The following is a 19,904-nucleotide window of genomic DNA, read 5'->3' as shown; positions in this document are numbered from 1 at the left end:
AGGAATAAATGGGTCGTCTTCCAAATGGCAGGCAGTGACTTGTGGGGTACCGCAGGGATCAGTGCTGGGACCCCAGCTATTCACCATATATATTAATGATTTAGATGAGGGAACTGAATGTATTATCTCCAAATTTGCAGATGACACAAAGTTGGGTGGGAGAGTGAGCTGTGAGGCGGATGCAGAGATGCTTCAGTGTGATCTGGACAAGCTGAGTGAGTGGGCAAATGTGTGGCAGATGCAGTATAATGTGAGGTTATCCACTTTGGCAGCAAAAATTGGAAGTCAGATTATTCTCCGAATGTTTATAATTAAAAGAAGAGGGAATATGCAATGAGACCTGGGAGTCCTCGTACATCAGTCACTGAAAGTAACATACAGGTACAGCAGGCAGTATAGAAAGCAAATGGTATGTTGGCCTTCATTGCGAGAGGATTCGAATTCAGGAACAGGATGTCTTGCTGCAGTTGTCTAGGGCCTTGGTGAGGCCACATCTGGAATATTGTGTGCAGTTTTGTTCCCCTTAAAATCCTACAGTGCAGAAGGAGGCCATTCGGCCCATCAAATCTGCACCAACCACAATCCAACCCAAGTCCATCCTCGTAACCCCACACATTTAACCTGCTAATCCCCCTGACACTAAGGGGCAATTTAACATAGCCAATCTACCTAACCCGCACATCTTTGGACCGTGGGAGGAAACCGGAGCACCCGGAGGAAACCCACGCAGGCACGGGGAGAACGTGCAAACTCCATACAGCCAGTGACCCAAGCCGGGAATCGAACCCGGGTCCCTGGCGATGTGAGGCAGCAGTACTAACCACTGTGCCACCATGTCGTCCGAGGAAGGACGTGCTTGCTATAGAGGGAGTACAGCGAAGGTTTACCAGACTGATTCCTGGGATGACAAGACTGACGTATGAAGAGAGATTGAGTCGCTTAGGCTTGTATTTGCTGGAGAACAGAAGAATGAGGGGGTGATCTCATAGAAACATATAAAATTCTAACAGGACCAGACAGGGTAGATGCAGGAAGAATGTTCCCGATGGCGGGGGTGTCCTGAACCAGGGGTCATAGTCTCGGGATACGGGGCAAGCCTTTTAGGACGGAGATGAGGAGAAATTTATTTACTCAGAGAGTGGTCAGCCTGTGGAATTCACTACCACAGAAAGTAGTTGAGGCCAAAACATTGTACGTTTTCAGGAAGCAGTTAGATGTAACTCTTGAGGCGAAGGCGTTCAAAGGATGTGGGGGGCAGAAAGGATAAAGCTATTTGTTGGATGATCAGCCATAGTCATACAGAATGGTGGAGCAGGCTCAAAGAGCTGAACACCCTCCTCCTGCTCCTATTTTCTATGTTTCTATACACAGCCATCCTTTCTCTTTGGACTTTGGGTGAAGTTGGTGCTGGAGCTCACACTGAAGTTGTGATCAGTAGGGGTGTGGTTCCTCACAGCTAGATTCAGTTCTGCAATAAGTTCAATGGCCTAAATGCAGGAGACTCTGAGACCTGGCCCACTGGTGTCAATGCACAAATTCTGACTTCCTCAGCATTCTCCTGGACAGCTCTCCTCAGAATTACACACCTTGCTGCTCCATTCATTCCCCTATCAAGGCACCTCCTCCTCACTTGTCCATCTAAACAGTCAACACTGACACTTACCCTCAAAGAACAAAGAAAAGTGCAGCACAGGAACAGGCCCTTCGGCCCTCCAAGCCTGTGCCGATCATGATGCCCAAACTAAGTTTTAAAAAAAACCTTCTGCCCATACTCGGTTAGCCTGATATCGGTGGGGAAAATGCTGGAGTCAATTATTAAGGACGTAATCGCTAAGCATTTGGAAAGTGGTGACAGGATCGGTCCAAGTCAGCATGGATTCACGAAAGGGAAATCGTGCTTGACAAATCTTCTGGAATTATTTGAGGATGTGACCAGTAGAGCGGACAAGGGTGAATCTGTGGATGTTGTGTATCTGGACTTTCAAAAAGCTTTTGACAAGGTCCCACACAAGAGATTAGTGAGCAAAATTAAAGCTCATGGTATTGAGGGTAACGTACTGATGTGAATAGAGAACTGATTGGCAGACAGGAAGCAGAGAGTGGGAATAAATGGGTCCTTTTCAGAATGGCAGGCAGTGACTAGTCTGAGGAAGGACATTCTTGCTATTGAGGAAGTCCAGCGAAGATTCACCAGACTGATTCCCGGAATGGCAGGACTGACATATGAAGAGAGATTGGATTGACTGGGCTTGTACTCATTGGAATGTAGAAGAATGAGAGGGGATCTCATAGAAACATATAAAATCCTGACGGGACTGGACAGGCTCGATGCAGGAAGAATGTTCCCGATGTTGGGGAATTGCAGAATTGGGAGTCACAGTCTAAGAATAAGGGGTAAGCCATTCAGGACTGAGATGAGGAAGAACTTCTTCACTCAGAGAGTTGTGAACCTGTGGAATTTTGTCCCACAGAAAGCTGTTGGGCTAGTTTGTTAGATATGTTCAAGAGGGAGCTGGACGTGGCCCTTGTGGCTAAAAGGATCAAGGGATATGGAGAGAAAGCGGGAGTGTGATACTGAAAGTGCATGATCAGCCATGATCATATTGAATGGTGGCGCAGGCTCGAGGGGCCGAATGGCCTCCTCCTGCACCTATTTTCTATGTTTCAATGTTTCTTGGTCCATATCCCTCTATTCCCTCCTTATTCATGTACTCATCCAGGTGCCTCTTACATGTTGCTAATGTGCCTGCTTCCACCGCCTCCTCTGGCAGCACGTTCCAGGCACCCATCACTCTCTGCATGAGAAACTTCCCCCGCACATCTCCCTTAAACCTTCCCCCTCTCACCTTGAACCTGAGCCCCCTCATCCTATTGACACATCCCTAACGGTCACTGTCCACAAATGTTCTCATTCCATCCTCTCTGTACATTCCACTCCACACACTCCGAATTCTCTGCTCTCTCTCAGTGCAGAAGGTAGCACACAACAAGAGACAGGGACTGCGGTTACAGCTGCAGTCATGTGGCTTGGAAGAAACAAACATGCCTGGAAAACAGAGTTTTAAAAGCTGATTGTGTGGTTTTGCTGTGGGGATGGGGTGGGGCTATGAAGGATCTTCGGTAAAGGAGACAACTGATCCTGAAGTTGCAGACATAGTCAAAAGCAAAAAGTGAATGGAAGTTTCTCCAAAGCCGCTCTGCATTCTGAATTCTGGCTGCAAGCTTTCCACAAAGTCCCCCTGAAAGCAGAGCAATTGATTGTGCTGTAGACCCAATACTGAGTAGCCCAGACACCATTTCAAGGACTTCTTCATCTGTCTTTTTCCCTTGAACCTTTGAGCAGAATTCCCCTATTTTGATTTGCTTTTGCTGTGTGCGTGTGTGAGAGCATGCATGTGCGTGCGTGAGAGCATGCATGTGCGTGCGTGAGACCATGCGTGTGTGCATGTGCGTGTGTGAAGGGGGGTTGCAGAGAGAGCAACAGAGAGTGTAACCAAAGAGTCAGTGTGTGTGAGACAGTTAGGAAGAGTAATTATGATATTTCCATATTTCATACTGTATATTAATAAGTTGACTGGTTTTATAATAAACGAATAAAAAAATCACTGAGCGGTCATTCTGAGATTCATGGGTAAAGCAGATTTGGTCAAATGGCGAGGGGGAGAAATCTTTTAAAAATGTGCTGTGACCCATGGAGTCGTGGAATTGGAGAGCGACAGTGCGTTCCTCCCATTCTGGCCATACATCGGTCAAGCTATTGCATTTGTGAAGGGTCAGGTCATGTCAAAGTTCTTGCTGTTGATTGGCTGACTGTGTAGAATGGATGATTGCCCTTTCTGGCACTTCATGTATGCCAGTGCATGACGGATGAGCAAAGTTTAGAGTTGGACTATTGGATGTGGTGGTTATTAAGTTGAATATGTTTGACAATAGCTGACTTTGCCCATTCACTGTGTTTGAACTGGGTTTGATGCTCCTTAAGTCTACTCTGTAGGCTGTGGCCTGCTTCCCCAATATAGAAGAGTCAGCAATCTTTACCTCGGTATTCACGGTGGAAAGGGATCTGGGTGGTTGTACTGCTGGTTTGCGGTGGACAGAAAGGATCGAGCATGTGGACATAAAGAAAGAGGATGTGTTGGAACTATTGAATGGCATCAAGGTTGGTAAGTCGCCGGGACCGGATGGGATGTACCCCAGGTTACTGTGGGAGGCGAGGGAGGAGATTGCGGAGCCTTTGGCGATGATCTTTGCATCGTCGATGCAGACGGGAGAGGTTCCGGAGGATTGGAGGATTGCAGATGTGGTCCCTATATTCAAGAAAGGGAACAGGGACAGCCCGGGAAATTACCGACCGGTGAGTCTAACCTCAGTGGTTGGTAAGTTGATGGAGAGGATCCTGAGAGACAGGATTTATGATCATCTAGAGAAGTTTAGTATGATCAAAAGTAGTCAGCACGGCTTTGTCAAGGGCAGGTCGTGCCTTACGAGCCTGGTTGAGTTCTTTGAAAATGTGACCAAACACATTGACGAAGGAAGAGCGGTGGATGTGGTCTATATGGACTTCAGCAAGGCGTTCGATAAGGTCCCCCATGCAAGACTTCTTGAGAAAATGAGAGGGCATGGGATCCAAGGGGCTGTTGCCTTGTGGATCCAGAACTGGCTTGCCTGCAGAAGGCAGAGAGTGGCTGTGGAGGGGTCTTTCTCTGCATGGAGGTCAGTGACCAGTGGAGTGCCCCAGGGATCTGTTCTGGGACCCTTGCTGTTTGTCATTTTCATAAATGACCTGGATGAGGAAGTGGAGGGATGGGTTGGTAAGTTTGCTGACGACACCAAGGTAGGTGGTGTTGTGGATAGTTTGGAGGGATGTCAGAAGTTGCAGCGAGACATAGATAGAATGCAAGACTGGGCGGAGAAGTGGCAGATGGACTTCAACCCGGATAAGTGTGTAGTGATCCATTTTGGCAGATCCAATGGGATGAAGCAGCAGTATAATATGAAGGGTACCATTCTTAGCAGTGTAGAGGATCAGAAGGACCTTGGGGTCCGGGTCCAAAGGACTCTTAAATCGGCCTCGCAGGTGGAGGATGCGGTCAAGAAGGCGTACGGCGTACTAGCCTTCATTAATCGAGGGATTGAGTTTAGGAGTCGGGAGATAATGCTGCAGCTTTATAGGACCCTGGTTAGACCCCACTTGGAGTACTGCGCGCAGTTCTGGTCACCTCATTACAGGAAAGATGTTGAAGCCATTGAAAGGGTGCAGAGGAGATTTACAAGGATGTTGCCTGGATTGGGGGGCATGCCTTATGAGGATAGGTTGAGGGAGCTTGGTCTCTTCTCCCTGGAGAGACGAAGGATGAGAGGTGACCTGATAGAGGTTTACAAGATGTTGAGAGGTCTGGATAGGGTAGACTCTCAGAGGCTATTTCCAAGGGCTGAAATGGTTGCTACGAGAGGACACAGGTTTAAGGTGCTGGGGGGTAGGTACAGAGGAGATGTCAGGGGTAAGTTTTTCACTCAGAGGGTGGTGGGTGAGTGGAATCGGCTGACGTCGGTGGTGGTGGAGGCAAACTCGTTGGGGTCTTTTAAGAGACATCTGGATGAGTACATGGGATTTAATGGGATTGAGGGCTATAGATAGGCCTAGAGGTAGGGATATGATCAGCGCAACTTGTGGGCCGAAGGGCCTGTTTGTGCTGTGGCTTTCTATGTTCTATGTTCTATCCCATGGAATGTTGGAAATTCCTGGTTCACTATAAGATGGTTTCTTGTCCTTGTGCTTATGAAGGATGGAATGGAGCTTCTTGGATGGTGTGTGTTGGGCTTTTATCTTTGCTAACTTAAGCAATCTGCGCAAGGTGGAACTGATGTATGGAAGGCTGACTCATGTCTTAATGAAGTAGTTTTATAGAGCAAACAACTGGTAGACACTTGCTAATCTTATGTGAAGGGAATCTATTGAGTTGAAGTATAAACGTAATATGGTGAAGTTCTTGTTGTAGACGTTTATCACTGATCGGGTAGGTTCTTCTAACGAGGGTTTTAGAAACAGTTTGGAGGGATGATGGGAAGATTGATACTCAGGTATCAGTGTGAGTGTTGCTGTGTGACTTGGTATTAAGAACATCGAGAACTGGTATGAAAAGCTGTGCTCCATCTCCATGTTAAAATTAATATTTGAATGGTGATTGTTAATGTGTTATAGGAAACTATGATTTTTTTATTCCTATTGCTATTTGACGTAAATATTGTCAACAATATCAAAGCAAGAGTTTAGGTTTAAGACTGGCTCCTTGTTCAAACTCTTTCATAAAGATGTTAGACATGATTGGAAATCGGAGAGAAGTGGTTAACAGATGTTTTTCAGACTGGAGGAAGGTTTCTAGTGGAGTTCTCCAGAGGTCAGTATTGGGACCCTGTCCTTCCTAATATATATTAATAGAACATAGAACATAGAACAGTACAGCACAGAACAGGCCCTTCGGCCCACGATGTTGTGCCGAGCTTTATCTGAAACCAAGATCAAGCTATCCCACTCCCTATCATCCTGGTGTGCTCCATGTGCCTATCCAATAACCGCTTAAATGTTCCTAAAGTGTCTGACTCCACTATCACTGCAGGCAGTCCATTCCACACCCCAACCACTCTCTGAGTAAAGAATGGTCTAGACCCTGGTGCACAGAACACACTTTCAAAATTTCCGGACAATTGGAAGCATTGTAAACTGTGAGGAATTTTAAAGGATGTAGACAAGTTGTTGGAATGAGGCAGACAAGTGGCAAATTAAAGTTAATACAGAGAAGTGTGAAGTTATTAATTTTGGGAGGAACAATTCAAAGAAACAATATCAAATAAAGGGAGTGGAAGAGCAGAGGGAACTAGGTGTATATGTCCATAAATCATTGAAGGTGGCAGGACAGGTAGAGAGCACATCAATAAAGCATGCAGTATTCTGGGCTTTATAAATAGGGGCATAGGGTACAGGAGCAGACAGGTTAAGCAGGGACTTTTAGATAAACACATGAATATACAAGGAATGGAGGGATATGGACCAAGGCCAGGTAGAAGGGACTAGAACAAAGAACAAAGAACAAAGAACAGGACAGCACAGGAAACAGGCCCTTCGGCCCTCCAAGCCTGTGCCGCTCCTTGGTCCCAACTTGACCATTCGTTTGTATCCCTCCATTCCCAGACTGCTCATGTAACTATCCAGGTAAGTCTTAAACGATGTCAGCGTGTCTGCCTCCACCACCCTACTTGGCAGCGCATTCCAGGCCCCCACCACCCTCTGTGTAAAAAACATCCCTCTGATATCTGAGTTATACCTCGCCCCTCTCACCTTGAGCCTGTGACCCCTCGTGATCGTCACCTCCGACCTGGGAAAAAGCTTCCCACTGTTCACCCTATCTATACCCTTCATAATTTTGTACACCTCTATTAGGTCTCCCCTCATTCTCCGTCTTTCTAGGGGGAACAAGCCCAGTTTACCCAATCTCTCCTCATAGCTAAGACCCTCCATACCAGGCAACATCCTGGTAAACCTTCTCTGCACTCTCTCTAAAGCCTCCACGTCCTTCTGGTAGTGCGACGACCAGAACTGGACGCAGTATTCCAAATGTGGCCTAACCAGCGTTCTATACAGCTGCAACATCAGACTCCAGCTTTTATACTCTATACCCCGTCCTAAAAAGGCAAGCATACCATATGCCTTCTTCACCGCCTTCTCCACCTGTGCTGCCATCTTCAAGGATTTGTGAACTTGCACACCTAGGTCCCTCTGTGTTTCTATACTCTTGATGGCTCTGCCATTTATTGTATAACTCCCCCCTACATTAGTTCTTCCAAAATGTATCACTTCGCATTTATCCGGATTAAATTCCATCTGCCATTTCTCCGCCCAATTTTCCCGCCTATCTATATCCTGCTGTATTGTCTGACAATATTCATCGCTATCCGCAAGTCCAGCCATCTTCGAGTCATCCGCAAACTTGCTGATAACACCAGTTACACCTTCTTCCAAATCATTTATATATATCACAAATAGCAGAGGTCCCAGTACAGAGCCCTGCGGAACACCACTGGTCACAGACCTCCAGCCGGAAAAAGACCCTTCGACTGCTACCCTCTGTCTCTTGTGGCCAAGCCAGTTTTCTACCCATCTAGCCACCTCTCCTTGTATCCCATGAGCCTTAACCTTCTTAACCAACCTGCCATGAGGAACTTTGTCAAATGCCTTACTGAAATCCATACAGACGACATCCACGGCCCTTCCTTCATCAACCGTTTTTGTCACTTCCTCAAAAAACTCCACCAAATTTGTAAGGCACGACCTCCCTCTTACAAAACCATGCTGTCTGTCACTAATGAGATTGTTCCGTTCTAAATGCACATACATCCTGTCTCTAAGATTCCTCTCCAACAACTTCCCTACCACGGACGTCAATCTCACTGGCCTATAATTACCCGGGTTATCCCTGCTACCCTTCTTAAATAACGGTACCACATTCGCTATCCTCCAATCCTCAGGGACCTCACCTGTGTCTCACCTGAGACAAAGATTTCCGTCAGAGGCCCAGCAATTACATTGCTTGTCTCCCTGAGTAGTCTAGGATAGATGCCATCAAGCCCTGGGGATTTGTCAGTTTTAATGGTTGTGTTTGGCACAACATTGTGGGCCGAAGGGCCTGTTCCTGTGCTGTACTGGTCTATGTTATGATAAATCTATTACAAACAATAGAGACCATGCCTGTATTATCATTTAGTTTTTGTCTCCTAACTTAAGGAGGGTGATACTTGCAATCACTGACTGATTCTTGGTATGAAGGGGTTACAAGGAAAAGTTGAGCTTAAACTCATTGGGGTATGGAAGAAGGAGAAATCATCTTATTGCTTTACAATATGTTAACCACACTGCTGTGGGATCGGAGTCACATTCAGGCCAGACCAGGTAAGGACGGCAGATTTCCTTCCAAGATGGGGTTTTGCAGCAATCGATGATGATTTTGTGGTCACCATTACTGAGACCAGCTTTAAATTCCACATTTTAAAAGTTGAATTTAAATTCCCTCAGCTGCCCTGTCGGGATTTTAACCTTTGTCCCCAGAACACAAGCCTGGATCTCTGAATTCATAGTCTAGTGACATTCCCGCTACATCACCAACTGCCTCTACTCAGACCTGGGCCTGAACCTGGTGGGTTTTGAGGTGGTTGGGGGGTGGGGGTGTGAAATTGCATGGACAGGATTTTGTCCGGGATCCTGCCCGTCCAAACCTGGAAGCAATTTTACTGTGGGACAGGCAGGGCCTCGGAGCCGTTCTTGCCCCAATTAAGGCCATTTAGTGGCCACTGAACAGCATTTTGCAGCCCTGCTGAGTGGATGACAGATTGGGTGGGTGGGGACATATAGAAAAATGTTTAAAGCTACATCTCATATAGAGAAGGGGTGGGGGAGTGGGGGCACCTCCGTCAGAAGGTTGAAAAGATTTTCTTCAAATCCCCTTAAATCTCTGACCCCTTTTCGGTTTGATTTGAGTTATTATTGTCACAGAGAGTCATAGAGGTTTACAGCATGGAAACAGGCCCTTCGGCCCAATTTGTCCATGCCACCTTTTTTTTTAAAAACCTCTAAGCTAATCCCAGTTTCCCGCATTTGGCCCATATCCCTCTATACCCATCGTACCCATGTAACTATCTAAATGCTTTTTAAAAGACAACATTGTACCCGCCTCTACTACTACCTCTGGCAGCTTGTTCCAGACACTCACCACCCTCTGTGTGAAAAAATTGCCCCTCTGGACACTTTTGTATCTCTCCCCTCTCACCTTAAACCTATGCCCTCTAGTTTTAGACTCCCCTACCTTTGGAAAAAGATAATGATTATCTAGCTGATCTATGCCCCTCATTATTTTATAGACCTCTATAAGGTCACCCCTCAGCCTCCTACGCTCCAGAGAAAAAAGTCCCAGTCTATCCAGCCTGTCCTTATAACCCAATCCATCAAGTCCCACTAGCATCCTAGTAAATCTTTTCTGCACTCTTTCTAGTTTAATAATATCCTTTCTATAATAGGGTGACCAGAATTGCGCACAGTATTCCAAGTGTGGCCTTACAAATCTCTTGTACAACTTCAACAAGACGTCCCAACTCCTGTATTCAATGTTCTGACCGATGAAACCAAGCATGCCAAATGCCTTCTTCACCACTCTGTCCACCTGTGACTCCACTTTCAAGGAGCTATGAACATGTAACCCTAGATCTCTTTGTTCTGTAACTCTCCCCAACGCCCTACCATTAACTGAGTAAGTCCTGCCCTGGTTCAATCTACCAAAATGCATCACCTCGCATTTGTCTAAATTAAACTCCATCTGCCATTCGTCAGCTCACTGGCCCAGTTGATCAAGATCCCATTGGAATTGGAGATAGCTTTCTTCACTGTCCACTACGCCACCAATCTTCGTGTCATCTGCAAACTTACTAACCATGCCTCCTATATTCTCATCCAAATTATTAATATAAATGACAACTAACAGTGGACCCAGCACTGATCCCTGAGGCACACCGCTGGTCACAGGCCTCCAGTTTGAAAAACAACTCTCTACAGCCACCCTCTGGCTTCTGTCAAGAAGCCAATTTTGTATCCATTTAGATACCTCACCCTGGATCCCGTGAGATTTAACCTTATGCAACAACCTACCATGTAGTACCTTGTCAAAGGCCTTGCTAAAGTCCATGTAGACAACATCAACTGCACTGCCCTCATCTACCTTCTTGTAATAGTACATGTATTAGTATACAGTGAAAAGTATTGTTTCTTGCGCACTATACAGACAAAGCATACTGTACACAGAGAAGGAAAGGAGAGAGTGCAGAATGTAGTGTTACAGTCATAGCTAGGGTGTAGAGAAAGATCAACTTAATGTGAGGTAGGTCCATTCAAAGGTCTGATGGCAGCAGACTTACCCATCTGTTAAGGGGAAATGTTTCTTCCTTTCTCCCCTATCTATGTCCCTCATAATTTTGTTCACCTCAATCAGGTTCCCTCTCAGCCTTCTCTGCTCCAAGGAAAACAACCCCAGCCTAACCAGCCTCTCTTCATGTCTGGAATACCCCATACTGACAGCCATCCAAGGCCAGAATTGAACCCAGGTCTGTGGCCCTGTGAGGCAGCAGTGCTGATCACTGTGCCACTCAATTTCCCTACCGCTGATGTTAGACTCACTGGCTTGTAATTGCCTGGCTTTCCCTGCTTCCTTCATGATATCACATTAGCTGTCCTCCAGTCCTCTTGCACCTCTCCTCTGGGAGGATTTGAAAATTAGCATCAGTAATAATAAACCTCCGTAAAACACTGGTTAGCCCCCAGCTGGGGAACTGTGTTTAATTCTGGATATCACACTTTAGAAAGGGTGACAAGGCCTTGGAGAGAGTGCAGAGGAGATTTACTTGAATGGTTCCAGGGACGAGAGGTCTCAGTTACTGGGAGAGAGAAGGGAAGCTGATCATTGTTCGAGCAGAGAAGGCTAACAGGAGATTTAATTGAGGTGTTCAAAATCATAAGGGTGATGAAATAATGAAGGAGTAACTGTTTCAGTGGCAGGATCACAGACTTGAGGTGATTGGCGAAACAACTGAAGGAATGGATAAGAGGAATTTATTTTAGGCAGTGAGCAATGGTGTCTGGAACACGGCCTGAAAAAGCAGTGGAAACAGATCCAAAAGTAACTTTCAGAAGGGAATTGGATAAATGCTTTAAGGGAAAGAAATGAGAAGGGAGAGTGGGACAAATTGAGTTCTTTCTAAGAGAAGCAATAAACAGAATGGGCTACTCTCCTGAGATGCTTCATTCTATGATTCTTTGAACCCAGCACAGATCTCTCTCTCTCGCTGCTAGTCTCTCTCTCCTTCTGTCACTCTTTCTTTCAATCTTTATGTTTCTGTTTATCTCTGTCACCTTATTTTTCCCTAGCCCTCTTGAGTGTACATCTTTTCCTTTCCATCTGTCTCACTCTTGGTCTCTGTCCCACTCCCTGTCCCACTCTCACTCTCTGTCCCACTCCCTGTCTCACTCTCAGTCTGTCCCACTCTCTGTTTCACTCTCTATCTCACTCTCAGTCTCACTCTCACTCCCTGTTTCACTGCCTCTCTCTCTTTGTCACTCTCTTACTCTGTATCTTTACCATCTCCTTTGTCTCCTTCTCTCCCCATCTCCATTCTAGCAAAACTCTTCATGATTTTCAACACCTCAAATGATTAATTTGAATGAATGTGTGGAAATTCTGCCCTGGGTGGACAGATGGGAGCACTGTGGGATTGTTTACTGGCCGTTATTTTAAGAAAAGTTGGCAAAACTGCCCAGGTTGGAAGAGGAGCCTCTCAAGATTTAATTATTAACAATTTATAAGCAGGAAGTGTGCTGTGTTAATAATCCCCGACACATTTATAGGCATTGCTTGGATTTTTGGGAAAAGTCTAAGAATATTTAACTCAGTAACACCTGTCATTATTTCAGCTGCTGCTTGTCACCAACCCCTCCCCCACCAGCCTTGTCTCTAATCCCATGGAGAATCGAAGAATGTTCCATTTAATTCCAAGCATTCAGCTTGTAGCTCCTTCATTTCAAACACTTGATTCTCACTGACCCCCTTACAATCTCTGCAGCCTCCCCCCTCCCGGATTCTCCTGCCCCAACTCATACTTCCCACTGACTTACCTTCCCCAACTTCCCATTACCCACCACCCCCTTCCCCAACTCCACTTATTGCAACATCCCCAACCCCAGACCCTCTCCCCTCCCCCACTCTGACTCCAAATTCCCCTGAATTTACCTCCCCCAGACACAGCCTTTCCTGACTCTACCATCCCCCAACACTGCTCCCTGACACGCCTCTCTGCATGCTATTGATGTTTAGCTGGTAGATAACTGCTTGTACATCTCACTGCGTGTGAGGAGGTCCAGGGCTCTGCATCCCTGACCTAGGAAGGGACAGGGCAACACAAGGAGGCCATTCAACCCATCAAACCTGTGCCATCATCCATTTAGATCATGGCTGATCTACATTCTAGATCCATATACCACTTTGATTCCTTATTCATTAATATGCTTAGTTCGCTGGAATCTACCAAACTCCACTTTGACATTTTTTAATTGCCCTCCAGTCTTTCTGCTGGTGAGATTTCCAGATGTTCTGCATTTTCTTGCTAACAGCTGGATAATAGCCTTGATCTGAAAATTAGGAGGAGATAATGCTGCAATCGTATTGTCATTGGGCTAGTAATCTGGAGACTGAGTAATGTTCTGGGACCTAGGTTCAGATCCCACCACGGCAGATGGTGAAATTTGAATTCAAATAAAAAATCTGGAATTAAACGTGTAGGGAAGGAAATCTGCCATCCTTACCCGGTCTGGCCTACATGTGACTCCAGATCCACAGAAATGGGGTTGACTCTTAAATGTCCTAAAGGATGGACAATAAATGCTTAATGATTAATAAGTTTGGGTATTAAAAATGTTGACATAATTTCTAATATTAAATGAAATGGGATGTTGGCCTATATCACGAGGGGGATAGAATATAAAAGCAGGGATGTCTTGATGCACCTGTACAGGGCATTGGTGAGGCCGCAGCTGGAATACTGTGTGCAGTATTGGTCCCCTTATATGAGGAAGGATATATTGGCATTGGAGGGAGTGCAGAGAAGGTTCACCAGGTTGATACCGGAGATGAGGGGTTTGGATTATGAGGAGAGGCTGAGGAGATTGGGTTTGTACTCGTTGGAGTTTAGAAGGATGAGGGGGGATCTTATGGAGACTTATAAGATAATGCGGGGGCTGGATAGGGTGGAGGCGGAGAGATTCTTTCCACTTAGTAAGGAAGTTAAAACTAGAGGACACAGCCTCAAAATAAAGGGGGGTCAGTTTAAGACAGAGTTGAGGAGGAACTTCTTCTCCCAAAGGGTGGTGAATCTCTGGAATTCTCTGCCCACTGAGGTGGTGGAGGCTACCTCGCTGAATATGTTTAAAGCGCGGATGGATGGATTCCTGATCGGTAAGGGAATTAAGGGTTATGGGGATCAGGCGGGTAAGTGGTACTGATCCACGTCAGATCAGCCATGATCTTATTGAATGGCGGGGCAGGCTCAGGGGCTAGATGGCCTACTCCTGCTCCTATTTCTTATGTTCTTATGTTCTTATGAAATGGCAGGTTTTGGTTAATGGTGACGGGTTTGGTTAATGGTGACGGGTTTGCTTAATGGTGACGGGTTTGGTTAATGGTGACGGGTTTGATTAACGGTGTTGGGTTTGGTTAATGGCGCGGGTTTGGTTGGTGGTGTCGGGTTTGGTTAATGGCGACAGGCTTGGTTAACGGTAATGGGTTTGGTTGGTGGTGTCGGGTTTGGTTGGTGGTGTCGGGTTTGGTTAACAGTGACGGGTTTGGTTGGTAGTGTGGGTTTGGTTGGTGGTGACGGGTTTGGTTAACGGTGACGGGTTTGGTTAACGGTGACGGGTTTGGTTAACAGTGTCGGGTTTGTTTAACGGTGATAGATTTGTTTAATGGTGACGGGTTTGGTTAACAGTGACGGGTTTGGTTGGTGGTAACAAGTTTGGTTAATGGTGACGGATTTGGTTAACGGTGACGGGTTTGGTTGGTGGTGTCGGGTTTGGTTGGTGGTGACGGGTTTGGTTAAATATGTCGCGTTTGGTTAACAGTGGTGGGTTTGGTTAACGGTGTCGGGTTTGGTTAGTAGCGACGGGTTTGGTTGGTGGCGACGGGTTTGGTTAACGGTGACGGGTTTGGCTAATGGTGATGGGTTTGGTTAACGATGATGGGTTTGGTTAACGGTGTCGGATTTGGTTAACGGTGACGGGTTTGGCTAACGGTGACGGGTTTGGTTAACGGTGTCGGGTTTGGTTAACGGCGTCGGGTTTGGTTAACGGCGTCGGGTTTGGTTGGTGGTGACGGGTTTGGTTAACGGTGTCGGGTTTGGTTAACGGTGTCGGGTTTGGTTAACGGCGTCGGGTTTGGTTAACGGCGTCGGGTTTGGTTAATGGCGTCGGGTTTGGTTGGTGGTGACGGGTTTGGTTAACGGTGTCGGGTTTGGTTAACGGTGTCGGGTTTGGTTAACGGTGTCGGGTTTGGTTAACAGTTGCAGACTCAACTTTAATCGACAGTAAAGTGTTGATTATTTAATTGTTTTGAATTATTCTTTCCAGATTTTGATGACTGTGACAGCTCAGCCTCCACAGTCAGAGAATGGCCCTGTTCTGTATCCATGGAGACTGAAAAAAGCAACAGAAGAGTTAACAAGAGTGAAACGAGCCTGGGTCATACCTCCGATTGCTGTCTCCGAGAACAGCAGGAAGATCCCATTCCAGCTAGTTCAGGTACAGATGCATCACCAGTCACTGTAAGGAACGTGTGTACAGAGCAGACTCAGGATTAACTCTAGCATGTTAGCTTTGTTCAGAGAGAATGATCGCATCAAAAAACAGATTAATTACTCATTTATCTCTGTTCACCCTCTCAGAGCTGTAGATTGAGAGAACAGAGCAGCACTGTGGGGGCAACTGAGGGAGAGCTGCACTGTCAGAGGCTCAGTACTGAGGGAGAGCCGCACTGTCAGAGGGTCAGTACTGAGGGAGTGCCGCACTGTCAGAGTGTCAGTACTGAGGGAGTGCCGCACTGTCAGAGTGTCAGTACTGAGGGAGTGCTGCACTGTCAGAGGGTCAGTACTGAGGGAGTGCGGCACTGTCAGAGGGTCAGTACTGAGGGAGTGCTGCACTGTCAGAGTGTCAGTACTGAGGGAGAGCTGCACTGTCAGAGGCTCAGTACTGAGGGAGTGCTGCACTGTCAGAGTGTCAGTACTGAGGGAGTGCTGCACTGTCAGAGTGTCAGTACTGAGGGAGAGCTGCACTGTCAGAGGCTCAGTACTGAGGGAGTGCTGCACTGTCAGAGGGTCAGTACTGAGGGAGTGCCGCACTGTCAGAGGCTCAGTACTGAGGGAGTGCTGCACTGTCAGAGGGTCAGTACTGAGGGAGTGCCGCACTGTCAGAGGGTCAGTACTGAGGGAGAGCTGCACTGTCAGAGTGTCAGTACTGAGGGAGTGCCGCACTGTCAGAGGCTCAGTACTGAGGGAGTGCTGCACTGTCAGAGTGTCAGTACTGAGGGAGAGCTGCACTGTCAGAGGCTCAGTACTGAGGGAGTGCTGCACTGTCAGAGGGTCAGTACTGAGGAAGTGCCGCACTGTCAGAGGGTCAGTACTGAGGGGCTGCTGCACTGTCAGAGGGTCAGTACTGAGGGAGTGCTGCACTGTCAGAGGGTCAGTACTGAGGGAGTGCTGCACTGTCAGAGGGTCAGTACTGAGGGAGTGCTGCACTGTCAGAGGGTCAGTACTGAGGGAGAGCTGCACTGTCAGAGGGTCAGTACTGAGGGGCTGCTGCACTGTCCGAGGGTCAGTACTGCGGGAGAGCTGCACTGTCAGAGGGTCAGTACTGAGGGGCTGCTGCACTGTCCGAGGGTCAGTACTGCGGGAGTGCCGTACTGTCAGAGGGTCAGCACTGAGGGAGTGCCGTACTGTCAGAGGGTCAGTACTGAGGGAGTGCCGCACTGTCAGAGGGTCAGTACTGAGGGAATGCCGGACTGTCAGAGGGTCAGTACTGAGGGAGTGCCGGACTGTCAGAGGGTCAGTACTGAGGGAGTGCCGGACTGTCAGAGGGTCAGTACTGAGGGAGTGCTGCACTGTCAGAGGGTCAGTACTGAGGGAGTGCCGCACTGTCAGAGGGTCAGTACTGAGGGAGTGCCGGACTGTCAGAGGGTCAGTACTGAGGGAGTGCCGGACTGTCAGAGGGTCAGTACTGAGGGAGTGCCGGACTGTCAGAGGGTCAGTACTGAGGGAGTGCTGCACTGTCAGAGGGTCAGTACTGAGGGAGCACTGCACTGTCAGTGGGTCAGTACTGAGGGAGTGCCGGACTGTCAGAGGGTCAGTACTGAGGGAGTGCCGGACTGTCAGAGGGTCAGTACTGAGGGAGTGCTGCACTGTCAGAGGGTCAGTACTGAGGGAGTGCCGCACTGTCAGAGGGTCAGTACTGAGGGAGTGCCACACTGTCAGAGGGTCAGTACTGAGGGAGCACTGCACTGTCAGTGGGTCAGTACTAAGGGAGTGCCACACTGTCAGAGGGTCAGTACTGAGGGAGCACTGCACTGTCAGAGGGTCAGTACTGAGGGAGCACTGCACTGTCAGAGGGTCAGTACTGAGGGAGTGCCACACTGTCAGAGGGTCAGTACTGAGGGAGCACTGCACTGTCAGTGGGTCAGTACTGAGGGAGTGCTGCACTGTCAGAGGGTCAGTACTGAGGGAGTGCCGCACTGTCAGAGGGTCAGTACTGAGGGAGTGCTGCACTGTCAGAGGGTCAGTACTGAGGGAGTGCTACACTGTCAGTGGGTCAGTACTGAGGGAGTGCCGGACTGTCAGTGGGTCAGTACAGAGAGAGTGCTGCACTGTCAGAGGGTCAGTACTGAGGGAGTGCTGCACTGTCAGAGGGTCAGTGCTGAGGGAGTGCCGCACTGTCAGAGGGTCAGTACTGAGGGAGTGCCGCACTGTCAGAGGGTCAGTACTGAGGGAGTGCTGCACTGTCAGAGGGTCAGTACTGAGGGAGTGCTGCACTGTCAGAGGGTCAGTACTGAGGGAGTGCCGCACTGTCAGAGGGTCAGTACTGAGGGAGTGCCGCACTGTCAGAGGGTCAGTACTGAGGGAGTGCTGCACTGTCAGAGGGTCAGTACTGAGGGAGTGCTGCACTGTCAGAGGGTCAGTACTGAGGGAGTGCCGCACTGTCAGAGGGTCAGTACTGAGGGAGTGCCGCACTGTCAGAGGGTCAGTACTGAGGGAGTGCTGCACTGTCAGAGGGTCAGTACTGAGGGAGTGCCGCACTGTCAGAGGGTCAGTACTGAGGGAGTGCCGCACTGTCAGAGGGTCAGTGCTGAGGGAGTGCCGCATATGGAGGCACATGGACTTCATGGACTTTTAATGCCATTTTTTTCAAATGCCACATTTTTATTGAATTCAAATTTCACCACCTGCCGTGGTGGGATCCAAACCCGGGTCCCCAGAGCATTCCCCTGGGTCTCTGGATTACTAGTCCCGCAATACCACTATGCCACCGTGAGCTCACATAGATGTAAATAAGAAGGGATATTAGGAGAAGGGCCCTGAAGATTGGTGGATGGGAGTGGGTTTTATAAAGAAAGGAAGGCAGAGCAGTGAAAGGATTCAGGAGGGAATTCCAGTGTGTGTGACTCAGTGCTTTTTGCTACTAGTCATTATTTGGCAGTGTTCAGAGTGTCATCTTAATGAACAGGGCGAGGGAGGGAATTCGGAAAATGAGCATGGGGAAAAATAAAAACAGATGGAGGATGCAGATAATTTCATTTTGTTTTGTGAACAGATCAAATCAGACAAGCTTCCCAGCAAGGTGATCTACAGCATTAAAGGACCAGGAGTGGATGAAGAGCCAAAGGGAATCTTCAGCATTGACCAAGACACAGGACTTGTCTTCCTGACCACAGTGCTGGACCGTGAGGAGAAGAGCAGTTACAAGGTAGGAAAACTGAGAGAGTGAGCAGAGGATACATCACGTCCAGAAACCTGAGATAATTGGCTGGCTTTGTTTTACATAGATCAAAGCTTACGCTGTTGATGAGACAGGAACGCCACTGGAAGAACCCACAGATCTGGAGATCATTGTTATTGATCAGAATGACAACCGACCAACCTTTGACCAGCAATATTTCACTGGACATGTTCTCGAGGGATCAGCTCCAGGTTCGTACCATGAGATGGAAAACCATTACCCTGTTATTACAGGCTGAAGTAGTTAAAATGTACGGCGGGCACAATGGTTAGCACTGCTGTCCCTCAGCTCCAGGGACCTGGGTTCGATTCCAGCCTCGAGTCACTGTCTGTGTGGAGTTTGCACATTCCCCCCATGTCTGCGTGGGTTTCCTCCATATGCTCCAGTTTCCTCCCACACTCCAAACTGTGTAGATTAGATGGATTGACCATGGGAAATGTGTGAGGTTACGAGGATAGGGTAGGGTTGGGAGCCTGGGTAAGTTACTCTGTTAGAGAGTTGGTGCAGACCCGATGGGCCAAATGGCCTCTTCTGCACTGTAGGGATTCTATGAAAATGTATATTTGTAAAAGCCTTGCCTCTTGTCCATCTCTCATATTTCAAAAAACACCGGGGAATTCAGTTATTTTCTGCAATTTCTTCTGACCTTGATAACCTGATTTCCACCAAAGCCAGATTCTACGGATTTACGATCAGTTGCAAAGAGACACGAGCTTCTTTTAACCAGCAATTTGTCTCTAAATTACCTCAAGGACTGAAACGGGCACAAACTAGAGCTAACCAGCAGAAGGCAGTTCCCTCGTGTTCTCCATATCTGGACCTACCACAGTGCAGATTGCAACACCAATCACTCTCTTGTGAGCGGCACAGTGAAGCTGCCCCCCCAATCAGAGCAGTTTCAGACACGATGTTCCGCCACACACCAGCATCCCTTACACACGGAATGAGGACAAATATCAGCACTTTGCACTGTGACCCACCAAAGGATTTCCAGGAAGCGCAGTTGCTCATCTTGGTGAAGCTTGGATGTCACTAACCTCCATCATCTGTGTAGCACAGAAGCATCATTTGGTAAAGGCAGGACCCAACAAGGACTGCTTTGGATTAATCAGTTAAGATAATATCCATCATTGATGCAAAAAACAAAGCTGACAGAATAAACTCACCAGCTCGAACACTACAAATGGAGTTTAACCCTGATAAATGTGAGGTGATTCATTTTGGTAGGACAAATTTAAATGTGGATTACAGGGTCAAAGGTAGGGTTCTGAAGACTGTGGAG

General features: G+C 47.7%; 1 protein-coding gene across 2 annotated transcripts in view; it reads left to right on the top strand.

The window, feature by feature from the left end:
* Positions 1–19,904, top strand: part of cdh15 (cadherin 15, type 1, M-cadherin (myotubule)) — a 98,275-nt gene that overhangs the window by 32,421 nt on the left and 45,950 nt on the right. For both annotated transcript variants that reach the window (XM_078210466.1, XM_078210465.1), the window contains exons 2-4: positions 15,209–15,379; positions 18,437–18,589; positions 18,669–18,813. In XM_078210466.1, the coding sequence (XP_078066592.1) occupies positions 15,209–15,379; positions 18,437–18,589; positions 18,669–18,813 (469 nt within the window). The remainder of the gene's footprint in view (positions 1–15,208; positions 15,380–18,436; positions 18,590–18,668; positions 18,814–19,904) is intronic.

Source organism: Mustelus asterias, chromosome 4, assembly GCF_964213995.1.
Source record: "Mustelus asterias chromosome 4, sMusAst1.hap1.1, whole genome shotgun sequence".
NCBI classification, from domain to species: domain Eukaryota; kingdom Metazoa; phylum Chordata; class Chondrichthyes; order Carcharhiniformes; family Triakidae; genus Mustelus; species Mustelus asterias.
Note: the sequence above shows the minus strand (reverse complement) of the source record. Positions and strands in the feature narration are given on the sequence as shown.